The 22,616-nt window shown below is 42.9% G+C and overlaps 1 protein-coding gene across 1 annotated transcript in view; it reads left to right on the top strand.

The window, feature by feature from the left end:
• NDP (norrin cystine knot growth factor NDP) overlaps positions 1-21,124 on the top strand; it is a 29,895-nt gene extending 8,771 nt beyond the window's left edge. Inside the window, exons 2-3 of the mRNA XM_082378296.1 lie at positions 7,870-8,239; positions 19,859-21,124. Coding sequence (XP_082234422.1) covers positions 8,078-8,239; positions 19,859-20,086 — 390 coding nt within the window. The 5' untranslated portion in view covers positions 7,870-8,077 and the 3' untranslated portion in view covers positions 20,087-21,124. The remainder of the gene's footprint in view (positions 1-7,869; positions 8,240-19,858) is intronic.
• Positions 21,125-22,616: the final 1,492 nt, after the last annotated feature.

Here is a 22,616-nt window from a genome sequence, read left to right as displayed (position 1 = left end):
ATGTTGTGTTAGTTTCAGGTGTACAGCAAAGTGAATCAGTTATATATATATATATATATATATATATATATATATATATATATATATATATATATACATTCTTTTTCAGATTCTTTTTCCATATAGGTTATTACAAAACATTGAGTAGAGTTCCCCGTGCTTTTAACCTTGCCCCTTTGACATGAGTCTGTGTCCACAAGTGTTGCTTCCAAATTGCCACCGGATTGAATCCAGTATTCAAGTCCCCTCATTGGGCAGAAAAGGCAAATTGAATGGGGAATGGAAATACTGAGTTGCTCTATTGTTTATGCCCAATTTCTAACTAAGGGCTCTACAGCTGTTAGGTGAGATCACTACCCATCATTCCAAAGTGTGGGTGAGGAGATTCAAATGCAGCTTTGGAAACACTTTGTTGGACACTTTGAAGAAAAGCCAACATACTCATTTGGCTCCAGGGTAAAAGGGAGCTTGTACCCCGAGCTAACATTGGTCATCTCTCTTCTCCTAAGGCCATACCACAGCCAGCAGCCCAGTGGCAGAGCAAGTGTCAAATTAACTCAGCACCAGGGTCCCCAGAACACCAGGGCACCTTTTCTTTTCCACAGGGAGAGTGTACATTCATGTGTTGGCGAGACCAAGTGCCCTGGGTTGGGTGTCTCAGAACTTTCCTGCTTTCCTTCCAAAGGGTCTTACACAAGGTAAGTGGTAGAGTGTTTCTCATTCCTCATGTGAAACCCCCTTCCTGGGAGGGAGTGGGTGAAATGAAGGGAACCTTCCCTTTCTGGAATTTTGCTATTTGAAATCATTGAAAGGGTAGTGGCAGATTTGAAACATAAAAATAATCCTTCTTCCGTCTCTTCTGTTACCTCTTTTGTGGCTTTCTCTCTCCCTATTATTGGTGAAAGGATGAAAGGGGACTCCATGTTTAGGGCTATTGTTGATTTTTGGCACCCCAGAAAGCCCACCCCTAAGCCTCTTCTGACAGCTCGTCACCATATCAGTCACAGCTTTTAGTGGAGTGGTAGATTTACAGAAATAATCCAAACCCCCAGAGGAGAAGACTTCAGCCGTATCCTGCTTCTTGACACACGGGTAATCAGACTCGGTCATTTCCAATTTATGCAAGGTTTGTTCTCTAAAAGTCAGTTATGTCAACTGTTAAGAACTCAGAATGAGTCTTTCCACAGAAACTGTAGAAGCCCGCAGAAGCCCAGCACAGGAAACAAGACCCGTACCCAATGGGCAACTCTTTTCAACCCAAGTCCCAGCCTAGAGCTTCAGGTACCCTAGCACAAAGGTTCCATAGATGCTTTACTAAGCGGACTGCCTTGCTCTTAACCACATCTGCAGAGAAGAAAACTCTTCTAACCAATCTTCCTCTTCTATCCTGAACCAGAGCATCATAAATGGCCCCACTAGGGCATGAGGACCTGCGGCTCAGTCTGTTAGGAATAAGGGTCATTCCTAGGAAAGGTGCAAGAGGGTTGAACTCAGCCTATATCCTCATCATCACCAATTGAAAGAAGTTTAATTCTACCATGATTGACTACTATTCGCTTTCTCCTCTCCCCATTTGGTAGAGACTGGAAAGAAACACTACAAATTTTAAGACAGCTTTAAGAGAAATAAGAACCCGTTAAGTATCCTCGCTAACTGCTTCCTATTATTAACAACATGTTATTAATTTATAAACCGTATTTGGTACATTCAAACACCAAGTCAACTGGTTATGACGGGCTATTTTTATTTTGGGCCACCAATACAGCCTCACCAAGGGGCTTAGGCACCACATTAGAACTTGTTTGGACTTTTCCCTGATCATTAACTTCTTGAGTAAGCAAGGAACTCTTTGTGTCATATTTCTTTGGGGAACATGTAGCCCCAAAGCAGGCAAGTACTCTGAGAAGCTTGGGTAGAGTTAGAGAATGTTAGAAACGGATAGAACCATAGAAACATCTCGAACAATCCGTACATTTTGTGAATGAGCAAACTGAGTCCAGAGAAGGCAAGTGACTTGCTCAAGATCACACAGCCAATGACGGGAAGGGAGGGCTCAGAGCTTGCGGCTCCTCAGATCAGCCTTCCTTCCACCAGAGCAGACAGCAGTAGAATGCTCTTCTGGTTTCAGAAGGTTGCGGAATAGTTATCCAATGTTTCTGGCAAATGAATGCAAAACACCGGGACATGGAACACAGGCTAGAAATGGGCTGGGGAGGAAGAGATGAAACCTGTAGGGAAGTGGGAGTTTGGATCACAATGAGAGGTTTCTCTGGATTTCCTGAAAAAATCAGGATTTGAAGTTTCAGTCAGTCTCTAGGTCCAGTCCTCCCACACCAGTCTTGCCCCAGACAGTAAAACTATTCAATCCAAGGACACACACGCAGATGGGGCCACTTGACAGTTGACCAGAAATTACTTCTATTCCTAATCCTTCTTTTTCACACCCTTCTTTACCCCAGGCTTGTGATTTATTGCTTCTTCCCTGGGCTCTATTTCTCCTTCCCTTTTGCTTCTCCCATCTCTTTTCTTCCTCCGTCACCATCACCGCTGAGTTTGGCCATGCCTGCCTAGTAATGCAGGCTGGGAGAAAACAGACCATCCCAGACTGGAGAACTGTGGTTTAATCCCAAGGATGTCCTCTTTCTCCTAAGATGGCTCTATGGGGGCAGGCGTTGCCTCCTACGCTCTGCCACCTCTAACTGTAGAACAGACACCATGAGGTGACAGGGGCAGGAGCTGCTCCCTCCCCACTGACCTTGTAGCTGCCCATCCTTGGAGATACCAGGGGCTGGCAGGCTGGAGGGCTGGCAGCGTGTGTGGTCAGGACGGCTGCCTCTGGGGCAGCCCAGGCTTGGCTTCTTGGCCACTACTGATGTGCTGCCAGATAGGAATAATATCAAAAACCATTCATTGAGCACATGAGATGCTTTATAAAATCCAACAGGCTGTTTACAGTTTATAAATTAAGTGCCTTCGGAAGAGGCATCTGACTTATTCTCCAAGGCATCTAGTTGACTAGTTCCAATTGGAATTCTTTGAGTTCCTGGGAAGGGGCTACTTAGCACTTCACACTCTCTGATGAGACTTTGAGTTTCTTGCTTTTCTAATCCCAGTATGAAGTGTTACCTAGTGGCAAGCTTTCTTCCACATTTAAATCTCTGATTTTTTTTTTTTTTTTTTTGCAATTCCTTTGAGAGAGGCTTTATGTTCTGCCATCTTTACCTTACTCATGCCTGATATGATAGTTTTAAATGATAGTAAATATCAAATAATTCTGTCTGGCACACTGATGGCATTCCAAAGTCACTATATTTCATCTGCTTAGCTTGATCTTCTTAGAAATGAAGCAAAGGATGTTGCATATGAATTAGATGTTAAATGAGTTCATCAGCGTGTCTAAAAAAATTGCCCAGGAAAACAGCGGGCCAAGACTCTTTGCTTGTGGATGCAGTGAGTTGGAAGAGGGAACTAGAATAGGACCTATTTTCTCCCCTGACCCTTGAGTCTCATCTGTTAGAGCAAAAGGAAACACATAGTAGGTGCTCAGTGAATATGTGTTAAATATATATTTGTAGAAAGAAGCCACGGGAGGCAATACCTGCATGTATTATACTGAAAACAGCCCCCGGGGGAAATACGGATACTGAGCACGGCCCTCCCTTGTCTGGCAAGCAGGGCGAGAATAAGGCCACTCTTGGCACATGCCACTTGTCTTAGCCAGTTGCTGGAATAACTTGTGTGAAACCAGCACTTTACCCTTTGCCAGGCAGAAGGTCAGCCCAAGAGTGAGCTGATCTGTAGATACAACACCATCTCTCACCCAGGAGGCTGGGTCTGCTGTAAGCTCTGCTATATTATTTCGCTGAGAATGACAGGTGGGGAAATCTGGGCACCAGTTGTTCTTTTCCACTGGTATCGTTTGGAGGGTAGCTCCAAAGTCGGGCACGCCAGCCTACGTGCCTCTCCTCCAGCAGAGGCTCCACATTGGAGCTATTAGAATGTGGGCTCTGTACATCGGCCAAGTCCATGTCTCAGAGAGACTGTACTGTACCCAGAGCACGGAGCAGCCCAGGTCTACTGAGTTCAACAAGAGAGTCTCTTTCTCATTCAATCCATCACTGGCTGGGCTGAGGTTCTAAGTCTTGATAGGCAGCATTTGATTTTTATGCTACATGGCTTTCACAAAATTAAAGCAAGTTAGAATTAATTTAATTTTGAGAAAAATGACAGAAGCTCCTACAAGACAGACGTAGATACCCCTAGGCTGCCATAAGATTGGGATCTCGAGTGATGAAAACTTCCTTCATTCTTGATTTTCCCCTTTGTGAGTGCTTCCCTGGGCACTCTGCACAACCTCACCTGTGCACATCTGGACCAACACAATGTTAAGGCAACTTGACTTAATTAACATCACTCTTTTCTTGAGCATTCTGTTCATTTCTTCTTCAACACAACAGTGTTGGTTCATTCAATTTGAACACAAGGCAAAAATCTCAGTGTTATGTTGCAAGGATCATACCTTTATGCTTCGAGGGTTCTGTGAGTTCTGTGGCATATTTACACTGTTGCTGGCATTCTCATTTCAGAGTTTAATATAACAACTGAACAGAAAGTATCATGCTTTATGAGCGTGTTGAAATGGAAAATCTATTTCTTATTAGTGGTGAAGCAATATTTCTTCTGTCATTCTTTTATACTTTATCACTACTTCTGGGTTCAGCTTATCATCTTTAAAGAGAAAATCAGATAATAAAGTTACATTCTGTGTGACATTAACTAGCTCTTTATCAGTATAAATGTCATAACATTTGCTTGCAAAATTATTTTATTCACCTTTCAGGAAAAAAAAATTTTTTTAACTGTGCTTGCAATTCAGAACGTTGCTACTAGGTGGCAGTAGTGCACAAGAACAAAATGGTCCACCTGGAAGAATATTTGACTAAGAGACTAGCATGTCTTCCCATATTTATCAGGAATAAAAGTTTAATACTATTAAAACACTCAAACTGGCACAAACTTTAAACATCCATTAACTTAATTACTATTTTTAAGCCAAGCTTTGATTTGAAAAGAGAAAGTATTATTTGTTAATGAAATTCTGGATAGGCAATACATTCACAAGTTCAGACATCTACAACTTTTAAAAAGTTATACAACGAAAAGTCTTTCTCCCGTGCCTGTCCTCCAACTCCCACAGGTAACTAACTGTACAGTTTCTTGAGTAAACTTCCAGAGCTTCTCTATGTAAATACAAATTAACACAAATATATATTCTTATCCCTCCTTGTTTTAACACAAATCAGTAGAGCTTCTGCATTCTTCCTTATAGAGTTGCATGGTATTCGACTGTATGAACGTTGTGTAATATATTTAACCAGTCCCCTACTAATGGAAATTTTGTGCTGTTTCCAATTTTATGCCATGACAACCAATGCTGTAGTGAATAACCATATGCTTGTGTGATCTCACATGTAGGCTAGTTCTCCGAAGTGAAATTGCTGGGTCTAAATTATACAGATTTTCAATTTTAATAGATATTGCCAAATTGGCCTCTACAGAATTTGTACCAATTTTTACTGTACTTTCTCCAAAATAGACCTGTTTTCCCACAGCCTTGCCAACAGGGTGCATGATCAGACTTCTGACTGGTTGAACAAAGTGTCTCAAAGTGCTTTAATTTTCATTTCTCTTAGGTGAGTGAGGGTGCCCATCTTCTACATTTAAGGGCCGATTATATTTCCTTTTCTGTGGAATAAATGCAAATGCCAACACGTATATAGGGTTTTGTTGTCAATGTCATTGCTTGTTTCTACCATCATTCTATGCATGCTTTTCTTTCATTTGCGTTGCTCATTTAACCATATCTCCTGGCCATGGCTCCAAAAAGAAGTTGCTGGCAGTGGAGAGGGAAGGTCAGGACTGGAATGTCTGCTTTTCCCCTTCATCCTCTTGCCATTGACTCCTGGGGGAAATATCTGTGAACTGGAATGGTGAAAGGAGAAATCTAATAAATTCTCTTTCGGAGACTAATTAAGGCTTCAAAGAGACAGTTAACCATTTGGGAAAATACAGTCATATTGAAACTCAGGAAATGGTCAGCAATACTGTAGCCTCTGAACGTGGAACCCAAGAAAGCTCTGGCTCTTTGAGCTGAAGTCTTGCTGAGTTTCAATGTAATGTGCAGAGGAAAACCTAGAACATGCAGCTGAAATGAAAACAAAAAATGCTCTTCTGCATCCTCTGCTGATTTGGAGCTGTAGGCTCAGGTTTGATCAATTTTAATGAAATATTGCCATTAGCATGCACATAAAGGAAAGTGGTGCAAAGTTGCATGAAAATATGGTATCCTCAACTTTAGGATTATCTTCTGCATATGGACATGGCAGTAACTGAATCCATAAGTATCTAAAATGTTGGCATTTTAGAGCAAGAGAGGGTTGCAGATGCCATTTTTCCCACTCCCCTATTCTACAAATGAGGAAACTGGGGCTGGAACAGCTTAAATGACCTGTACCAGGTCCCCCAGCTAATCAATGGAAGTGCTAGAGTCCAGGTGGGTCCCCTCATTACTGTTCCCTGCTCTTCCTGCAATTTACAGGGCTTCCCTGAAACACACGTGCTGAAGTTTTGCCATTGCCAGGGATGCTCCACTCTGAAACAGCCCTGTGTCACACACTCTTTTCCTCCTGGGGTCCCCTGCCCCACTCTCGCAAGACAGCTAAACTGAGGTTAAGGGGGTCTGGGGCCACTATATTAGAGCAAATCTAATTGACTTATATGGACTTGAACTTCTTCATCTTATCAGTGCTTTGCTCTGTTTATTCAGACTGTCCATGCGTAGCAAGCTTAAAAAAAAGGTTGTACTATGAAGCAAAATAATCAAACTTTTATCTGAAATAACTTTGAAAGTTTTTCTGAAGGTTTAATTATTGTGTTCCTTTTGCTTTAGATGTAATGTCAAGTCCCCCAATCTTCCTAAATGTTTGAAAATATTTTTGATGCTCTCTGTTTGCTGGTGTGATAGTGTTGGCCATGCCTTGGGGGGTGGGGTTAGTGAGGTGATTTGAGGAGATTCTGGACCCAAGTCCTTTGTCCAAGAGGTATATGCTTAAAAGAACAAGGCAAATTTCAGATATGGCATGATCCCACTTTAATGATAAGTCTCTGCTCCAGCAACCACTTACTTTTTCAAATTATACGTGTGCTTGGGCTACAAAGGCTCTTCAGAAATGCGTGAGTCTGTTGGCAAATACACATGTGTTGCCTTAACCGCACTGGAGGCCAGTTAGCGTAATGTGTATTTCCGATGCAGCTTATCATCGGTGCTGGGTGGCACGGGGCTTCACACAAAAACAGGATGAGCCCAGAGCATAGAAGTGGAAAACTAGGTGGATGGGTGGGTTGGACTTGGACATGGAAAATGTACTTCCTTCCTGTGGGACGTGGCGTGTGCTTGTTAGCGCTGACCTGCCTTCTCTCTAGCCCTGTAAGCTGACATTGACATCAAAGCTTACTGAGAAACTGAATAGACCCTCTCGTCCCCACCAGCCAGGGATAAGGATGAAAGCACCCAATCGAGTTATGCTCTGGCCAGAACCACTTGACTATGGGGTCAAACTATCCTCCAGCAATTAAAGTCAACAAGCGCTTCCATTAAACCATTGTGTCCGCTTCCAAATGATTATAAATATGTACCGTAAGCTATGGGGGAGGGGTGTGAAATGGATGATAGCTTATGCTAATGACACTCCAGAAACCAATATTCTCCACTCAAAATGACATGGAAAAATTCTACTCAATACCTCCAGGGTTCCATTAGTTTTTCTGGGTAAACGTTTCTGGGGAAAATCATTTCTGTTTTCATTCCAGCTGTGCCTCAGATACAGTGATGATGGATTGCGAGTGCAAACTGTAAGACGAAAACTCCGGCATACAAAGAACAATGACAACCAGAAAGCTCCAACCGGATCCTGCCCTTTCCTTGAAAGGAACCGGAGCCTAGGAGGTGAAGGCATTTCCAATTTTTAGTCCTTTGCCTCCCTCTGCTGTTCCTCTTGAGAAGTTTTCCCTTACAACAATGAGAAATCATGTACTAGCTGCATCCTTTTCTATGCTCTCCCTGCTGGCGCTGATGGGAGATACAGACAGCTCATTCATGATGGACTCCGATCCTCGACGCTGCATGAGACACCACTATGTCGATTCTATCAGTCACCCGTTGTACAAGTGTAGCTCCAAGGTAAGCTCGAGATCTCTGTGAGAGTAGCCTTACTCCCAGAAACAGGAGACAAGCCCTCTTCCTTTGACAAGGGACAGAGAACTATATGGCTGACCCACAGGGCTTGCCAGAGAATCATCCTTTTAGGGTTTCCCACCGTGCTTTGAACTTTTGTCAGTAAAGCTGCCTAATTGACCATGTACACACCCAGCCAGCTTCTCTCCTTTCAGCCTGCTCAAAGTCAGTAGGAAAGGCTGGAAGTTTCTCACAATAAAATTGTTGCTAGGCACAAGGTTGGAGGGGTGTGTGTCGTCCCTGGCTGTGAAAGTGTAGGAGCAGTGGTGTCCTTTTTCAAGAAAGAAAATGGCATCTACAGGTTATCGTAACTCTTTCTATCTCCACCAGCAATAAAGAGGAAGGGAATACAAGAAATATGATTGAGCGGTGAAACGTACTTCTTGGCGGGGGTGGGGGGGGCTCTTCAAAGTGTTTCCTGGTCCATGCCTTTCTCTACCTGCCATGTTTATGTTAAAATGGTTTCAAAACAGAAATGGCATTTTGATAAGTTATCATGTTTACCTTGATCAGCCACGTCATTCTTGTTTGGAGTAGGTTGTGTGTCTTTTTGCACAGGCAAAAGTGATGTCTCAGTGTTGAGACGGGGTGTATGAAGGAATACTATGCTTCCAAGGCCACCTGGACCACCCAGAAGGGAGGCACATAGTAGGGAAAAATAGACCCAGAAGCAGACTTCTCACGACTCTCACTGCCCCCAGTCATACGAATGAAATTTGCCCACATTTGGTAAATAAGAATTTGTTTAGCCCAACCTCAGAGATTTTCACTTCCAGTCCTGAGACTAAAACCACTTAAATATTCTCACATGGCAAGTATTTTTTTAAATTACCAGTATAATTAAGAAGTTTTGGTAATATCAACCACTAAACTTGAGACCATATAAGTTAATGGCTCTACCCTCCGTTTAAAAACATTACGATTTCTGTCTGCCTTTAAAATTTCCATAACTTCTCTGATTATAGCTCAATGATGATGGCTTGTTTTAGTTTAGGGAGATCAGAATTTGGGTTAACTCACTTTAACCCAAACTTCCTGGCTCTTATTTGTACTTGTCGAACCAAAAAAAAAAAAAAAAAAGAGTAAATAGATAAATTTTTGCAAGCCTGCAATCCCTTCTTAGGACAAAATATAAAACAAACTGAGTAAAAAAGATAGGACATGTTTTTCCAACTGATTGCTCAGAAACTGTAGGCCTGAGGTGAGGTTGACTAGAGCAATTATTAGTTTCTCCTCCACTCCCCCTGTAGAGAGCACTCGTATTTAGTGTTTCTTATTCCACGGATGATTTCTCCCTCTGCTGAGTTGTCCTCCATAATCATGATTCTTTAAAAAAAAGAAAGGAAATAAAATTATTTCAGGGACTTCCCTGGTGGCCCAGTGGTTAAGACTCTTCACTTCAAAAACAAAGAAAAAAAGACTCCACACTTCACTTCGAGTGCAGGGGGCACGGGTTTGATCCCTGATCGGGGAACTAAGACCCCACACGCCACGCGGCCTGGCCAAAAATAAATAAAATGTTTAAAAAAGAAAGGAAATAAAATTATTTCAAAGAAAGTGTTCATGTGATGATAGGAAGGAACAGGAAAATTGGAGCATCTCTGAAAACTAAAGAACAATCTGGAAAGATTTGATGAAAAGATGGAGGAGCGCCTTAGCAATTATCACATTAGTTAAGGAAAGGTCAAAGAAGATATAGCCTTAACTCAAACGCAACAAACCCACAGTGCTTGAGCATGAGTCCTACAAACAGACTTTAGTTTACCTTTGTTCACCTCTGTTTCTTCCAGAATACCATGATAAATAGAGCAAAATTGTGATTGTAGAGAAATGTTTGTAATTTCATGGCAACAATCTGTTTTCAAACATCCCAAACTATCCCAAATATAGCAATAGTTTTATGTAAATGGTGCTTGCAATTATAAACCTTTCTTCCTTGGCCATAAAATATGCCTGGCAGAATCTCAACTACCCAGACCTTTTCTGGATTAGATTTTCTCTATGTAGCCGGGAACAAAAACTGTTTTTCATTTTGAGATATTCTATAATTCTTAATTCTCACAGACTCAGGCTGGTTTTCTCTCTAATGGGTTTCACTTAGAAAAATTGTTCATCTTTACAGATTTGGGATATAAAACATGTAGCCTGTGCCTCAGAAACGACCAATGGGGATTTTTGCAAAGAGGAGACTAGGGTAGATTTTTCCTCTCTGCAAAAATTCTCCCCTCAACGTGAGGTTCAAAGCCCATTATTTACTACTGCTTGCCTGTCAGTTGTTAATGCTTCCTGACTCCCATTTATCCAGTGTCTGGTCTCGGGAAGACAGATAAAGGCGAGAATGTGACCCAGGCTCAGGGAAGGGAGAGCATCTGCTTGAACACGTAATAGGTGTCAGGCACCTCATACTATATGATCTAGTCGTTGCTGACAAACCTGTGATGGAAATCATTATCATTCCCGTTTTATTGGTAAGGAAAACTGAAACCTGAAAGAAGAATTAAGTAGATTGTTCGATGTCATTTAGCCCAGGAGTGGCAATGTCTGCCTCAGAGCATGCATCTTTCAATTCATCTTTCATTCATTTCATTCAACTCATTCATCTTTCACTTGGCTCTTCCTACTGGAGGAATGCAAATAGAATGTAGGAGCCATCACTTATTTTTTATTATGATTTTTTAAAATTTTATTGAAGTATAGTTGATTTACAATGTTGTGTTAATTTCTTCTGTATGGCAAAGTGTCTCAGTTATACATATATATATATATATATATATATATATATATATATATTCTTTTCCACTATGGTTTGTCACAGGATATTAAATATAGTTCCCTGTGCTATACAGTAGAACCTTGTTGTTTATCCATTCTATATATAATGGTTTGCCTCTGCTAACCCCAAACTCCCAATCCTTCCCTCCCCCAACCCCCTCCCCCTTGGCTACCACAAGTCTGTTCTTATATCTGAGTCTGTTTCTGTTTTCGTAGATGTGTTCCTTTGTCGTATTTAAGATCTCTTTCTGACTTACATCACTTAATATGATAATCTCTAGGTCCATTCATGTTGCTGCAAATGGGAGCCACTATTTAGAAGTTCAGGCTCAACTTCCAGTCTGTTGAAAAATCATGATTTACACTCAGCAATCTTTGTAGAAAAATAAAAATAGTAGTGAAAGCTTTTCTGGGAGCCTTCCATGAGACTATCTGAACTTGCATCTGGCCAGACCCGGGGACCTGTCGCCCATCTCCCAGCAATTCAGGAAAGGGCTGAGATGGAGTCAGGCAGAAAAGACTGGCCACAGTGGTCCACGAAGGAGGTCAGTGTGGCCACAGATTAGGATGCGCCTGATGGCTTTCAGTGGTAACACCTCCTAGGAGTGGGTACAAAAGTTTCTGGGAGTGGCAGCTTCATTGACAATCTTCACTGAATTTTTTAGTAAAGGTGGTAAAGCAAACAAGCAAAGGGTCAGTGGTTAGTGGAAATGAGATATCTGGGGAATCTTCAAGGGAACTGAGATCCCAGGCTTTGAAGTGAGAGAGACCTGGTTTCAAATTCCAGCTCCACAGTTGGCCAAATGGGTGACTTAGGGGGAAGTGAAGTCATTCTTTAGTGCCTCAGTTTCTTCCCATGTGAAATGGAGCTAATGCTGTCTCCCTAAAAGTGTGGGTATGGGTATTGGTGATAATATTTGTAACGCATCCAGCCTAGTGTTCGGCATATAATAGACATTAATAGATGATAGTATGATCTTGATGATGAAGTTATAAAGTGGACAGGTGTTTAGACTCACTTTTCTATTTTAGTCAACCACTGAAACCTCAATAACTATTGGGATCTCCTATAGCCTTAAAGGATTAGGAAAATGAACCTCACTGAGGTTCTCGTTAAACACAGAAACCTGGCAGGGCTGGGGGAGCACGCAGAAGGGCAAAGTAAATGTAAGCCACTGTGCTGGGTGCTAAAAGGGGGGGATCAAAGGCAGAGAGAAACAGATCCTGCTGTCTGACCTCCCTTCCCACGTGAGAGGAGGAAGGAGGGATTGGAGGGGGTGCATTCTGGATTCAGGCCAAGGAGGGGTTTTCAGGAACCGAGACTGGGAAAGTGAGCCAGCTGGGCAGGCCTGTGAAGTCTGAGTTGGGTGAGGAGTAGCAGATGGTGGCCCCGAGCCAGGAGAGCGAAGAACCAAGGCATACGGTTGTCTGAACCCTGAAGGGCCACAGGAGCAGCTAGGGGGGTGGCCCCAGAGGAGAAGGAGGAAGAGGGTTCGGGGCACAAAGCCTGGGGAAATTCCCTGAGGAAAGGGGACCTGTCATGCGCAGGGCTGCCCCCGAAGCTCACAGCATGGTAGGAGAAACGAGGGGAGTCGGGAGTATTGCGTTTATAACACAATTGACTAGTGGGCAGATATGACTTGATATTTTTTAAAAAAAGGAACAAATGTATACTGTGGTGGGCAGTTGAGGCACAAAAGTAGAAGAAAACACAGACTACGTTTCTGCCCTCATAATGATTACAAGTAAATGGAGGAGAGAGGGAAGGGAAGCATTCTGGGTGCAAAGGTCTCTTCAGGTCAGTTTGAGTTGTAACCAGAGTGAAGGGACCGGCTTCTAGCTGCAGGTTGACCTGGCTCTCTGGAGATGATCTGAACAGTCATTTATTGAGGGTGCTGGTGAAGTGAGGAATGGGAGAAGCAGAGGTGAATCATGTTCCTGAGGAGAAAGGGGGGTGTTTCAAGGGGTGCCATGGAATAAGGGATGCACAGTATTCACTGTTGAGAAAAAGGCAAAATATGTTTCTCACTCGATTGAGGTAAAATAGCCAAAGCTCTATTCTAGGATGGGACAGGTGGGTCTTTATTCTGATATTGATGGAGACCATGGCCTGAGCCAGGAATTCACAGGGGCCCCACGTGACAGGAAAGGAAAGTGGCTTTGGAGATGGCAAGTCTTTCAACAAGGGGTGATGAAAACCATCTGTGTTTGGATTTTCTCTCACTCAGAAGACAGTTGTGTATTGCATCAAAAGGCCTAACTGTCTAAGAACTGTGGTAGGTCCCCAGAGAGAGAAGGAGCCTGAGGTCTCCGGGTGCAGTCCTTGGTCTAGACCCAGGAATCACAGCTGGCTACAACCCTCACAGTGTAGCCTGAACTTGCCCTTGACCGACTTTAGCATCTTATGAAACTCGAAGGCTTGAAAGGCTGACTCTCATGGCCTAATAGTATAGCACCGTGGTTAGGAGAGAGAGCTCAGGAATCTGGCTGTCTCGGTTCAGAATCCTGGCCCTCCATTGTACAGCTATGTGACTTTAGGCCGGTAACTTATCCTCTGCCTTTGAATTTCTTAATTTGTAAAGTGGGGAGAGTTTACCTTTTGAAACAGTTGTTAAGTATTAACTTGCCTGTGAAGGGCTTGGCACAGTGCCTGGAGCCTAGTAAACGTTCAATACATGTTACGTATCATCATCATTACTATTCCTTAATTATTACCCAAGGACCTTCCATTACTCTTAACCTCAGCACATGGAAATCAGATTGAACGTGAAAGAGTCTATCCTTGAGCTAATACCCTGAACCCAGCAGCTCTGTTCGTGTTAGAAGGAACTAGGTATCACATCCAGCTGGAGCCAAGTGACTCCAGGGTTGGGGGGATACAAAAGGGCTGCTGGAGAAGTTGCCTAGCTTCCTAACATCAAGCCAGTTGTTGGGGGGGAACATAAGATAGCAAAAATTAAACTGGACCAAAAGCAGATAATGTGTATCTGTCACCCACCTGAGTCGTGAAAAGTCAATAGGTTTTTTTTGGGTTTTTTTTCTATTTCTTTATTTTATTTATTTATTTATTTGGCTGTGTTGGGTCTTCGTTGCTGCACACGGGCTTTCTCTAGTTGCGGCGAGTGGGGCCACTCCTCGTTGCGGTGCACGGGCTTCTCATCATGGTGGCTTCTCTTGTTGTGGAGCACGGGCTCTAGGCACACAGGCTTCAGTAGTTGCAGCACGTGGGCTCAGTAGTTGTGGCTCACGGGCTCTAGAGCACAGACTCAGCAGCCGTGGCTCACAAGCTTAGTTGCTCCGCGGCATGTGGGATCTTCCCGGACCAGGGCTCGAACCCGTGTCCTCTGCATTGGCAGGCGGATTCTTAACCACTGCACCACCAGGGAAGCCCCTCAATAGAAGTTTGTATGAGCAATAACCACCTATTGAACACACTCTTTTAGTGGTGGAGCTCCATGTGGGTTCTTTGTCCAAAAAAATTCATTTCTTGATTTGATAGTGGAGTAGCGTGTATGCTCTTCATTAAGAGCAGTTAAGCGCAGTGCAAAATGCAGAGCAGCTAATAAAATACAACCAAGTCACCCACGTATGAGGAATGTGCATTGACCATAAACCGGGGGCCAATGTGTTTTGGCAGGTGAACAGATGTCTGAAGGTGTCAAAGTTTTATTGAACTGAAGGATGAATTGGTTAAGGAGTTAGAGAGTATGTGGTATCATCCAGTGAACTGCTGGGAGTCCCTGGGAGTCCTCAGATCCCTGGGGGATGGAGCAACGGGCGAGGGTCTTGACAGTGGAGGAGATATTATTTAGGACTGCCATGGTTCTTAGAAGATTCAGCTCTGCTTAAGTTTGGAGGTGGTGATGATGTGTCCCAAGAAGCCCATAAGAAAAAGGTCAGACTCGTGTGGTTATGATATGGTTACAACTCCCAGAGGCAGGTCAAAGAAGATTAGAGTAGGGTGTGAGTTGGCACATGCCTCAGGCAAGCACCTTAATATCAGGAAGCAGGATATTATAGTGGTTTAGACCAGGGGTTTGGTTTTAGACAGACCTGGGTTTGATTTCAGTGTTGTGTTTTACTAGATATGTGAGTTTGGGCAATTTACTCAAATTCTCTAAAGCCTCAGTTTCCTCATCTGTAATAACAGTACAGATAATAATTTTACCTTTCACATAGGATTGTTATGAGAATTAAGTGAGATTAAATGTTGTAAGCACTCAATAAATGTTGGCTGCCATCATTATTATTAGCGAAATGATCACTATCTAGTGATGTATCTAGAGCAGAGCCTCTCAAACTTTCACAGGTCCAGAGCCTTGCTACTCAAAGTGTGGACGTTAGCACAGCAGTACCGACATCAACCAGAATCTTACAAGAAACGCAGAATCTCTGGCCTCACTCAGAACTAGTCAAGCACAATCTGCATTTTAACAAGATCCTCAGCTGATTTACATGCCCATTACAGTTTGAGAAGCTCTGGTCTGGAAGAGGTCAGAAGTTGTTCATTAAATCTGTAATACAGGTGAGGCATGGCCAAGACTAAAATGTGAATATCAAGAGTGAATCTGGGGACTTCCCTGGTGGCGCAGTGGTTGGGAGTCCACCTGTCGATGCAGGGGACACTGGTTCGAGCCCAACTCTAGGAAGATCCCATATGCTGTGGAGCAACTTAAGCCCTTGTGCCACAACTAGTGAGCCTTCACTCTAGAGCCCACGAGCCACAGCTACTGAGCCCACGTGCCTAGAGCCCATGCTCCACAACAAGAGAAGCCACCACAATGAGAAGCCCATGCACCGCAATGAAGAGTAGCCCCCGCTCACCGCAATTAGAGAAAGCCCGCGTGCAGCAACAAAGACCCAACGCAGCCAAAAATAAATAAATTAATAATTAATTTTTAAAAATGATTCATATATATGTATGGATACATTTTTTAAAAAAAGAGTGAATCTGGGAAGCAGGTATTTATACCTTCCATTCCTAACGACACTCATTCATGGATCTTTATCTTCCAAACTCCCTGCTTGACTCCTGCAACACACACACACAAAACAGGGCTAGATAGAGATGGCATCTATATACAGTTGAACTTTGAACAACATGGCTTTGAACTGCACAGGTCCACTTACATGCGGATTTTTTTTCAATAGGAAATGTTACCACAGTACACGATCTGTGGCTGGTTGAATCCTCGGATGTGGAACTGCAGATAGGGACGGCCAAGTGTAAATTATATGCAGATTTTGGAATACACGGAGGGTTGGTGCCCTTGACTCCCCATGTTATTCAAGGGTCAACTGTACTGGGAATCTCCCAGAGAGGGGATTTGCATGTATGTTGAGAACGTCAAGGGCCAGATAATCATTTCATGGTGTCTTCTTGGAGGAGAGGGCATTTGAATTTGGCAGTGGAGGATAGTTGGTATTTCATTAAGTACAGCCAGGAGAAAAGGACATTCCTGAGAGAGGAAAGGCAAAGGCAAGAGGCAGGGAAATTCAGGGCAGTTCCATGGACTCCTAAGTAATTAAGCTTGATCCAAATAGAGAGTGGGTGATGAGAATGAGAACAGTTGTTGGTGAGATTGGAAAGGTATGTGAAATCCAGGTCATGGAGGGCCTTAATGCCTGTTCAGGATTTTGGATTTTATTCTGAAGGCTGGTGGCAGCCACTGAAGGTGTTTATTGTACATGTCTCTGCATTCTCCTTGCCCAGAAAGTCCAGCTCCTGAGGAAGAGGGACCCACTGGAGGTGGCCCCAGAGTCTTCAGTGCTGGAGTTCTTGTCCTTCAGGATGAGCTGAAGGCAGAGCTTGAGACCGTGAAGACTTTTAGTGAAATCACTATTAGGTTAGTTCTACAAATGGCCCTAGATTGCTGACTTGGTCATATTATGGACAGTGTTAGTTGCCTGATCATTCAAGGTCAGCATTTGGTTCACCTGTACGTGTATCATTTGGGTACGATGCACTGCCATGTCTCTGCCCTTCTGAATGAAGTCTGTTGGCACAGGTTAGCTATACCCATCCAGACTGAAATTGAATCTCTAAAGACTCCATTTGGGGAGGTGATTCTTTGAAGAACTGCTTAATCTGCCTAATAGATAATCCACATTAGAGATGAGCAAATTTAACATTACTCCAAAGTGAGATGTCAAGGAACTATTCCCACGTACTAGAAAGGGTGAGAAGGGACTGGGAAGACCTCGAACTCTCTCTCTCATTAGAGGGATGGGGCGGGCACCAAGAACTGGCCTGTGTAATATAGACCTATGGCATAATCTCTCAAAACCCATTTCAGATCATGTCTGTTTTCCCTATCAATGTGAAGGGCAGGCAGGATAGAATTGAAGCTTTAATAAAATCAAAATGACTTACAGCTACCATTTTCTCCCTGCCTCTGTGGCCTCTCAGAGAAAATAAATCAGTAGGTCTAGTCCAACTTATTCTTCACCAAGCCCTGCTAGTCGTTTCCTAATATCGCATGTTGTCTTGTTTGTTGTTAAGAGATTGTTGGATTCATCCCAGCATCTTTTCAGATAATGATGTTAATGATCTATAATTACCAGAAGTCATCTTCTCTTCCTTTTGGAAAGATGGGCAGGCCATTTCCTACTTTTAATTCTTGGGCATTAAATTCTATCCTATAGGATGATATCAGACTTAATAGCTGGTGAGTTTCAATAATAATTGCTAATTCCTAAAATACTGTGAGGTAAATGTCAAACAGTTTCATGCATATTTATGTATCTTTTAATCTTTTATTTGAGTAGTTCTACTTTTTATGTTCTTGTTGTGGGTTCTGGAATTATAGGGCAACTTTTTCTCTATCACTTAATATGAAGTTCACCAAGCAAGACCCTCCCACATAAACATACACCAATAACCTCAGGTTTCCCCCCACCTTCTGTGCCTCAATGTATAGGGTTGTATAGCTTAATGAATCAAGCTGCCCACCCTACCCCCCCATGACTGCCACTCCCAGGATACCATTTATGTATGGGACGCATAAATGAGCCTCTGCTCCATCCCTTTAATCTATATGCAAAATATAAAGTGTGTGCTTATGTCCATTGTTTGGGGGATACCTTTGGTAGTTTGCACCAGATTCTTAAAGGATCTGTTTACTAAAGCCACACTAAGAGCCACTATAAAGAACATGCAACCTCTGCTACTTCAACCCAAGCTTTATTATCATCCTAACCTACATTTGGAAACGGAGATGGTCAGAAGGAATGCATCCTAGTATTTGCCCTAAATGACTGAAAACCCAATTGCACAAATCTCAGGATCCTTCAGTGTATAAGCCCAGAAGTGTGATTCCAGGTCCCAAAACATACCCTTTTTCTATTTCACTCTCTTGTTTCAAGTTGTGGTGCCCAGAATATTTCTTCCTAAGTATCACTAAGTTATCCTCTTTTTCTTCTTCAGAAACCATATTCCTTTTCTTTAGTAATTCTCTGCACATAGCAAATTCCTTTTCTCTGTAGTCATTCTTTATTTACCCCCTGATGGCAATTTGGAATGACTTTCTACATTTTCAGACTAATAGAACTGGCATGGGTCCAACGGTAGACTACCACCTGACAGTAGAAATTTCTTTTGTTCTTTGGTTTTTATTTGCACATCGTGGTGGTGGGCCATGTCCAGTGGTTCTAAACCCTCAGCACACTTTGGAATCACCTAAAGAGCTTGGAAAACCACGAAAGCCTGGGCTCAACTCCAAAGGATTTTAATTCACTTGGTCCGAGATGGGGCCTGGGTGTTGACATTTTAAAAGCGAATTTGCAGCAATGTAGGTGATGCTATAGTACTTTATATTTTTGCTTATAATGACAGCTACCAATTCTTTTTCACTTAAGTTGGGAAATTTCATTTAATGGCAGCTGAAGGGCCATTTTCAACTGGAAAAATTTATTTATATCTGTGGTAAACTTTATCTTGATAAAAATTTGCACTAGTATTTTACCACCAGATGAAAAAACAGATGAGCATCATTTAAAAATTAATGTATTTGGGCTTCCCTGGTGGCGCAGTGGTTGAGAATCTGCCTGCCAATGCAGGGGACACAGGTTCAAGCCCTGGTCTGGGAAGATCCCACATGCCACGGAGCAACTAGGCCCGTGAGCCACAACTACTGAGCCTGCGCACCTGGAGCCTGTGCTCCGCAACAAGAGAGGCCGCGATAGTGAGAGGCCCGCGCACTGCGATGAAGAGTGGACCTCGCTTGCCGCAACTGGAGAAAGTCCTCGCACAGAAAAAACGAAGACCCAACACAGCCAAAAATAATAAATAAATAAATTAATTTTTAAAAAAAATTAATGTATTTAAAATAAAGTACAGAGAAAAACATGTTTATATTATATCAGGCTTTGTTTTGAATGAATCTTTTTCTCCAATCCTTACTGTGAAGATCTTGCGCTATAACTTTTAAAGCCATACAAATAAGAGTGCTAAACTGTGGACTTAAAAGTAGGTGTATAAATATTCTTAAGCGGTATTACTTGGAAAATAAAATATAACAACCACATAAAATAAACCAATATCATATTTTCTTTACCTGTTAAATATTGAGAGACATTTACCTTTTTAAAGTAAACTTTAAAATCATGGAAAAAAAGAAAAGAAAAGCAAATTTGCCAGGTGATTCCAATGTGTGACCAGGGTTGAGAGCCACTGGTCTTCTCCAGCAGGAACTCATCCAGCCGGGAGTGTTAGGGCCTTTTAAAGGATGCTGCGGGACCTGGCTGAAGTTTTGGCTTCCCCAGTGGGGGTAATCACTTCTTTTCTCTCCCCAGATGGTACTCCTGGCCCGGTGCGAGGGGCACTGCAGCCAGGCGTCACGCTCCGAGCCCTTGGTCTCCTTCAGCACTGTCCTCAAGCAGCCCTTCCGTTCCTCCTGTCACTGCTGCCGGCCCCAGACGTCCAAGTTGAAGGCACTGCGGCTGCGCTGCTCTGGGGGCATGCGACTCACGGCCACCTACCGGTACATCCTCTCCTGTCACTGCGAGGAGTGCAGCTCCTGAGGCCTGCTGTTGAGTGGCTTCTGGATGGGACAGTCCCTCCCCCTCGCTGAAGCAGTTCAACCAGCCAGGGAAGGACTGGCAAGGGAAGAGTTAAGGCAAAAAAAAAAAAAAATAATGTAGCAATTCCCACGGGATTCTGCGTATTCTAGTAATAAAGACTCTACATGCTTGTTGACAGAGATACTCTGGGAACTTGTTTTCCATTCCCATCTCCTTTCCCTGGTACAATTTCTTTTGGTTCCTTTTCAGATTCAGGCAATTTCCCCCTTGGCGCTGAATGCTGTTTGGGTTTCCAACAATTCAGCATTAGTGGGAAAAGTAGACCCCCATGCAAGAGTGGGTCAGGCTGTCACTGTTTGGTGCAGATTAGGGAAGCATTTGCTTTCGAAAGCAGGAAAGCCCAATTCTTTCTGGGACATCCTCTGGCTTTTTTTTTTTTTTTTTATCTTGTCATTTGGTCTAAGGTTGCCATTGTTGCTAAAGGTTACCAATTTCAAATTCCAGGCACCAAGCATGTGGATATGTTTAGCCAGGTTCATTCACAGCCAGCTAACTGACATTAAAATCACTAACAAACAGATTCTCCTATGTGATGCTGGAACTCCTGATAGCCATCATTATTATTCAGAAATGACTTTGGGGAAGTAAAAGTGGCTTAAAGAATTTGTCATCTTGAGGCTCTCTCAGATAAATTATGTTAACATGTTGTAAGGGAGCAGACTTTTAAAGACCTGCACAAATACGGATCCTGCACTGACTTTGAAAAAGGCATATATGTACTAGTGGCATGGAGAATGCTCTATACTCATGCATGCAAATTAGACAACCAAGTACGAATCTATTTGTGGGTGTGCTATAGCTTTAGCCATGTCGTGGGCATCATTCTCTAATATCCACTTGTCCGTGGGAAGCTTGCTGCCGAAAATGGTGGCCTGGCTCGTCTTCTGAACATTTGGTTCAAATATATTTTGGTCCTTGAGGCTCAAAATTTGAGTTATTCCCATGTTTTGAAATAAAAAGAGAGTATCTTCAAAATTTTGACGGTGTAAGGATTGTTTTTTCCTACTCAACATCCTACCAGAGCGCATCCCCTATGGTGTGTGTGTGGGGGGGATCCAGAAATAGAGGGAGATCGGGTTTCAGAATGCACGGTGGAGGCATTTTTTTGAAATCAATGTACTAGGGTGGGGGGGGGGCTTATGAAATGTGGCCTTTAGTCTCAGAATTCAGCTTGCTGAATGAGCACAAAATCTGATGCATTCTGGCTCCCTTAGCCACTATTCTCAGAAGAAAATAAGTATCCATAAATGAAGTCTGAAGAACCAGAAGGAAAACAAATAGTTCACAAACAATGGTTTCTGTGTCATTGACCGTCCAGTGATCCAGGGCCAATGGTACGCATGAGCCTTTGCAAGAATACTCATGGTGCTAGCATAGTGCTATATCCACTTCAGGCATCTCAACACTAACCCAGACTGGCAACTCAGTTTCTAAGGCAACCTTGACACCATGCTGTCTTGGTTCACCAGAGGTGATGGTGCACCCCACTGTTAGTACAGCCAACCTGTGGGAAATTAATTCACACACCATCATCTCTGGGGTTAAATTTATATTTGTGGCTTTGGAATGCAATGAAACTAATACTATTAAACCTTGACCTTGATCTTAACCTTCATAGTGACAGAGCCAGCCAGTCCACTAAATTGGAAGTTCTCCCCATTCTGAAGGCAAATGTGAAATGGTAATTTGGACCATTACATGAAGAGAAATTTTGCCATAAAAAAAAGAATTAAATTTAGTACCTAAAGTTAAATGGTTATAGTTCTTAACCAATAATGAAAGTATTAACTGCTGGTCACATTCATAGCTATTCTTTCATGTCACTAATCAAAAAGTGAAAATAATACTTCTAGTCTTAAAATATCTCTTCCTGGCTTTGAAAACTCAATTTGCTTTGAGAGTCATATGCCCCAAACTCCAGTCTTTATTTCCTTACTACCAATTTGGGACTGGAGGGGGGCAGTTATATGAGTCATTATTTTCCAAATTCTCTTGAAGCCATAGAAAGTGTTCCCTTCAAATTCTTTTATGTGGTCTATTGTCAAAGTTTCCCCCATGGCAAAAAGTAGAATATGCTTGGAACATTAGAGAATCATAGAATGGTGGCATTGGGAGGGCCATTAAAAAGCTTCCATTCTCCTCTCTCGCTAAATAGATGAGCAAATGTAGACCTGCAGAAATCCAGGAACTTGCCCAGAGTCACACACGTCATCTTGGCTTTGGAACTAGAACCCAGACTTCCTGCTCTCTGCAGCCATGGGTTCTTCCCTTCCCCTTGCCAGTGAAAGGAGCCCCGCTTTTCTCAGGATCTTGCATGCTGATTATGGTGAATGGGCTGGAAAAGAGTACAGTGAGAGAGAGTAAAATTTAATGGGGGCAGGGCTTCCCTGATGACGCAGTGGTTGAGACTCTGCCTGCCAATGCAGGGGACGTGGGTTTGATCCCTGGTCCAGGAAGATCCCACATGCCA

This window comes from Balaenoptera borealis, assembly GCF_965194805.1.
Source record: "Balaenoptera borealis genome assembly, chromosome: X".
Lineage (NCBI taxonomy): Eukaryota > Metazoa > Chordata > Mammalia > Artiodactyla > Balaenopteridae > Balaenoptera > Balaenoptera borealis.
This window is presented reverse-complemented; position numbering and strand designations above follow the sequence as displayed.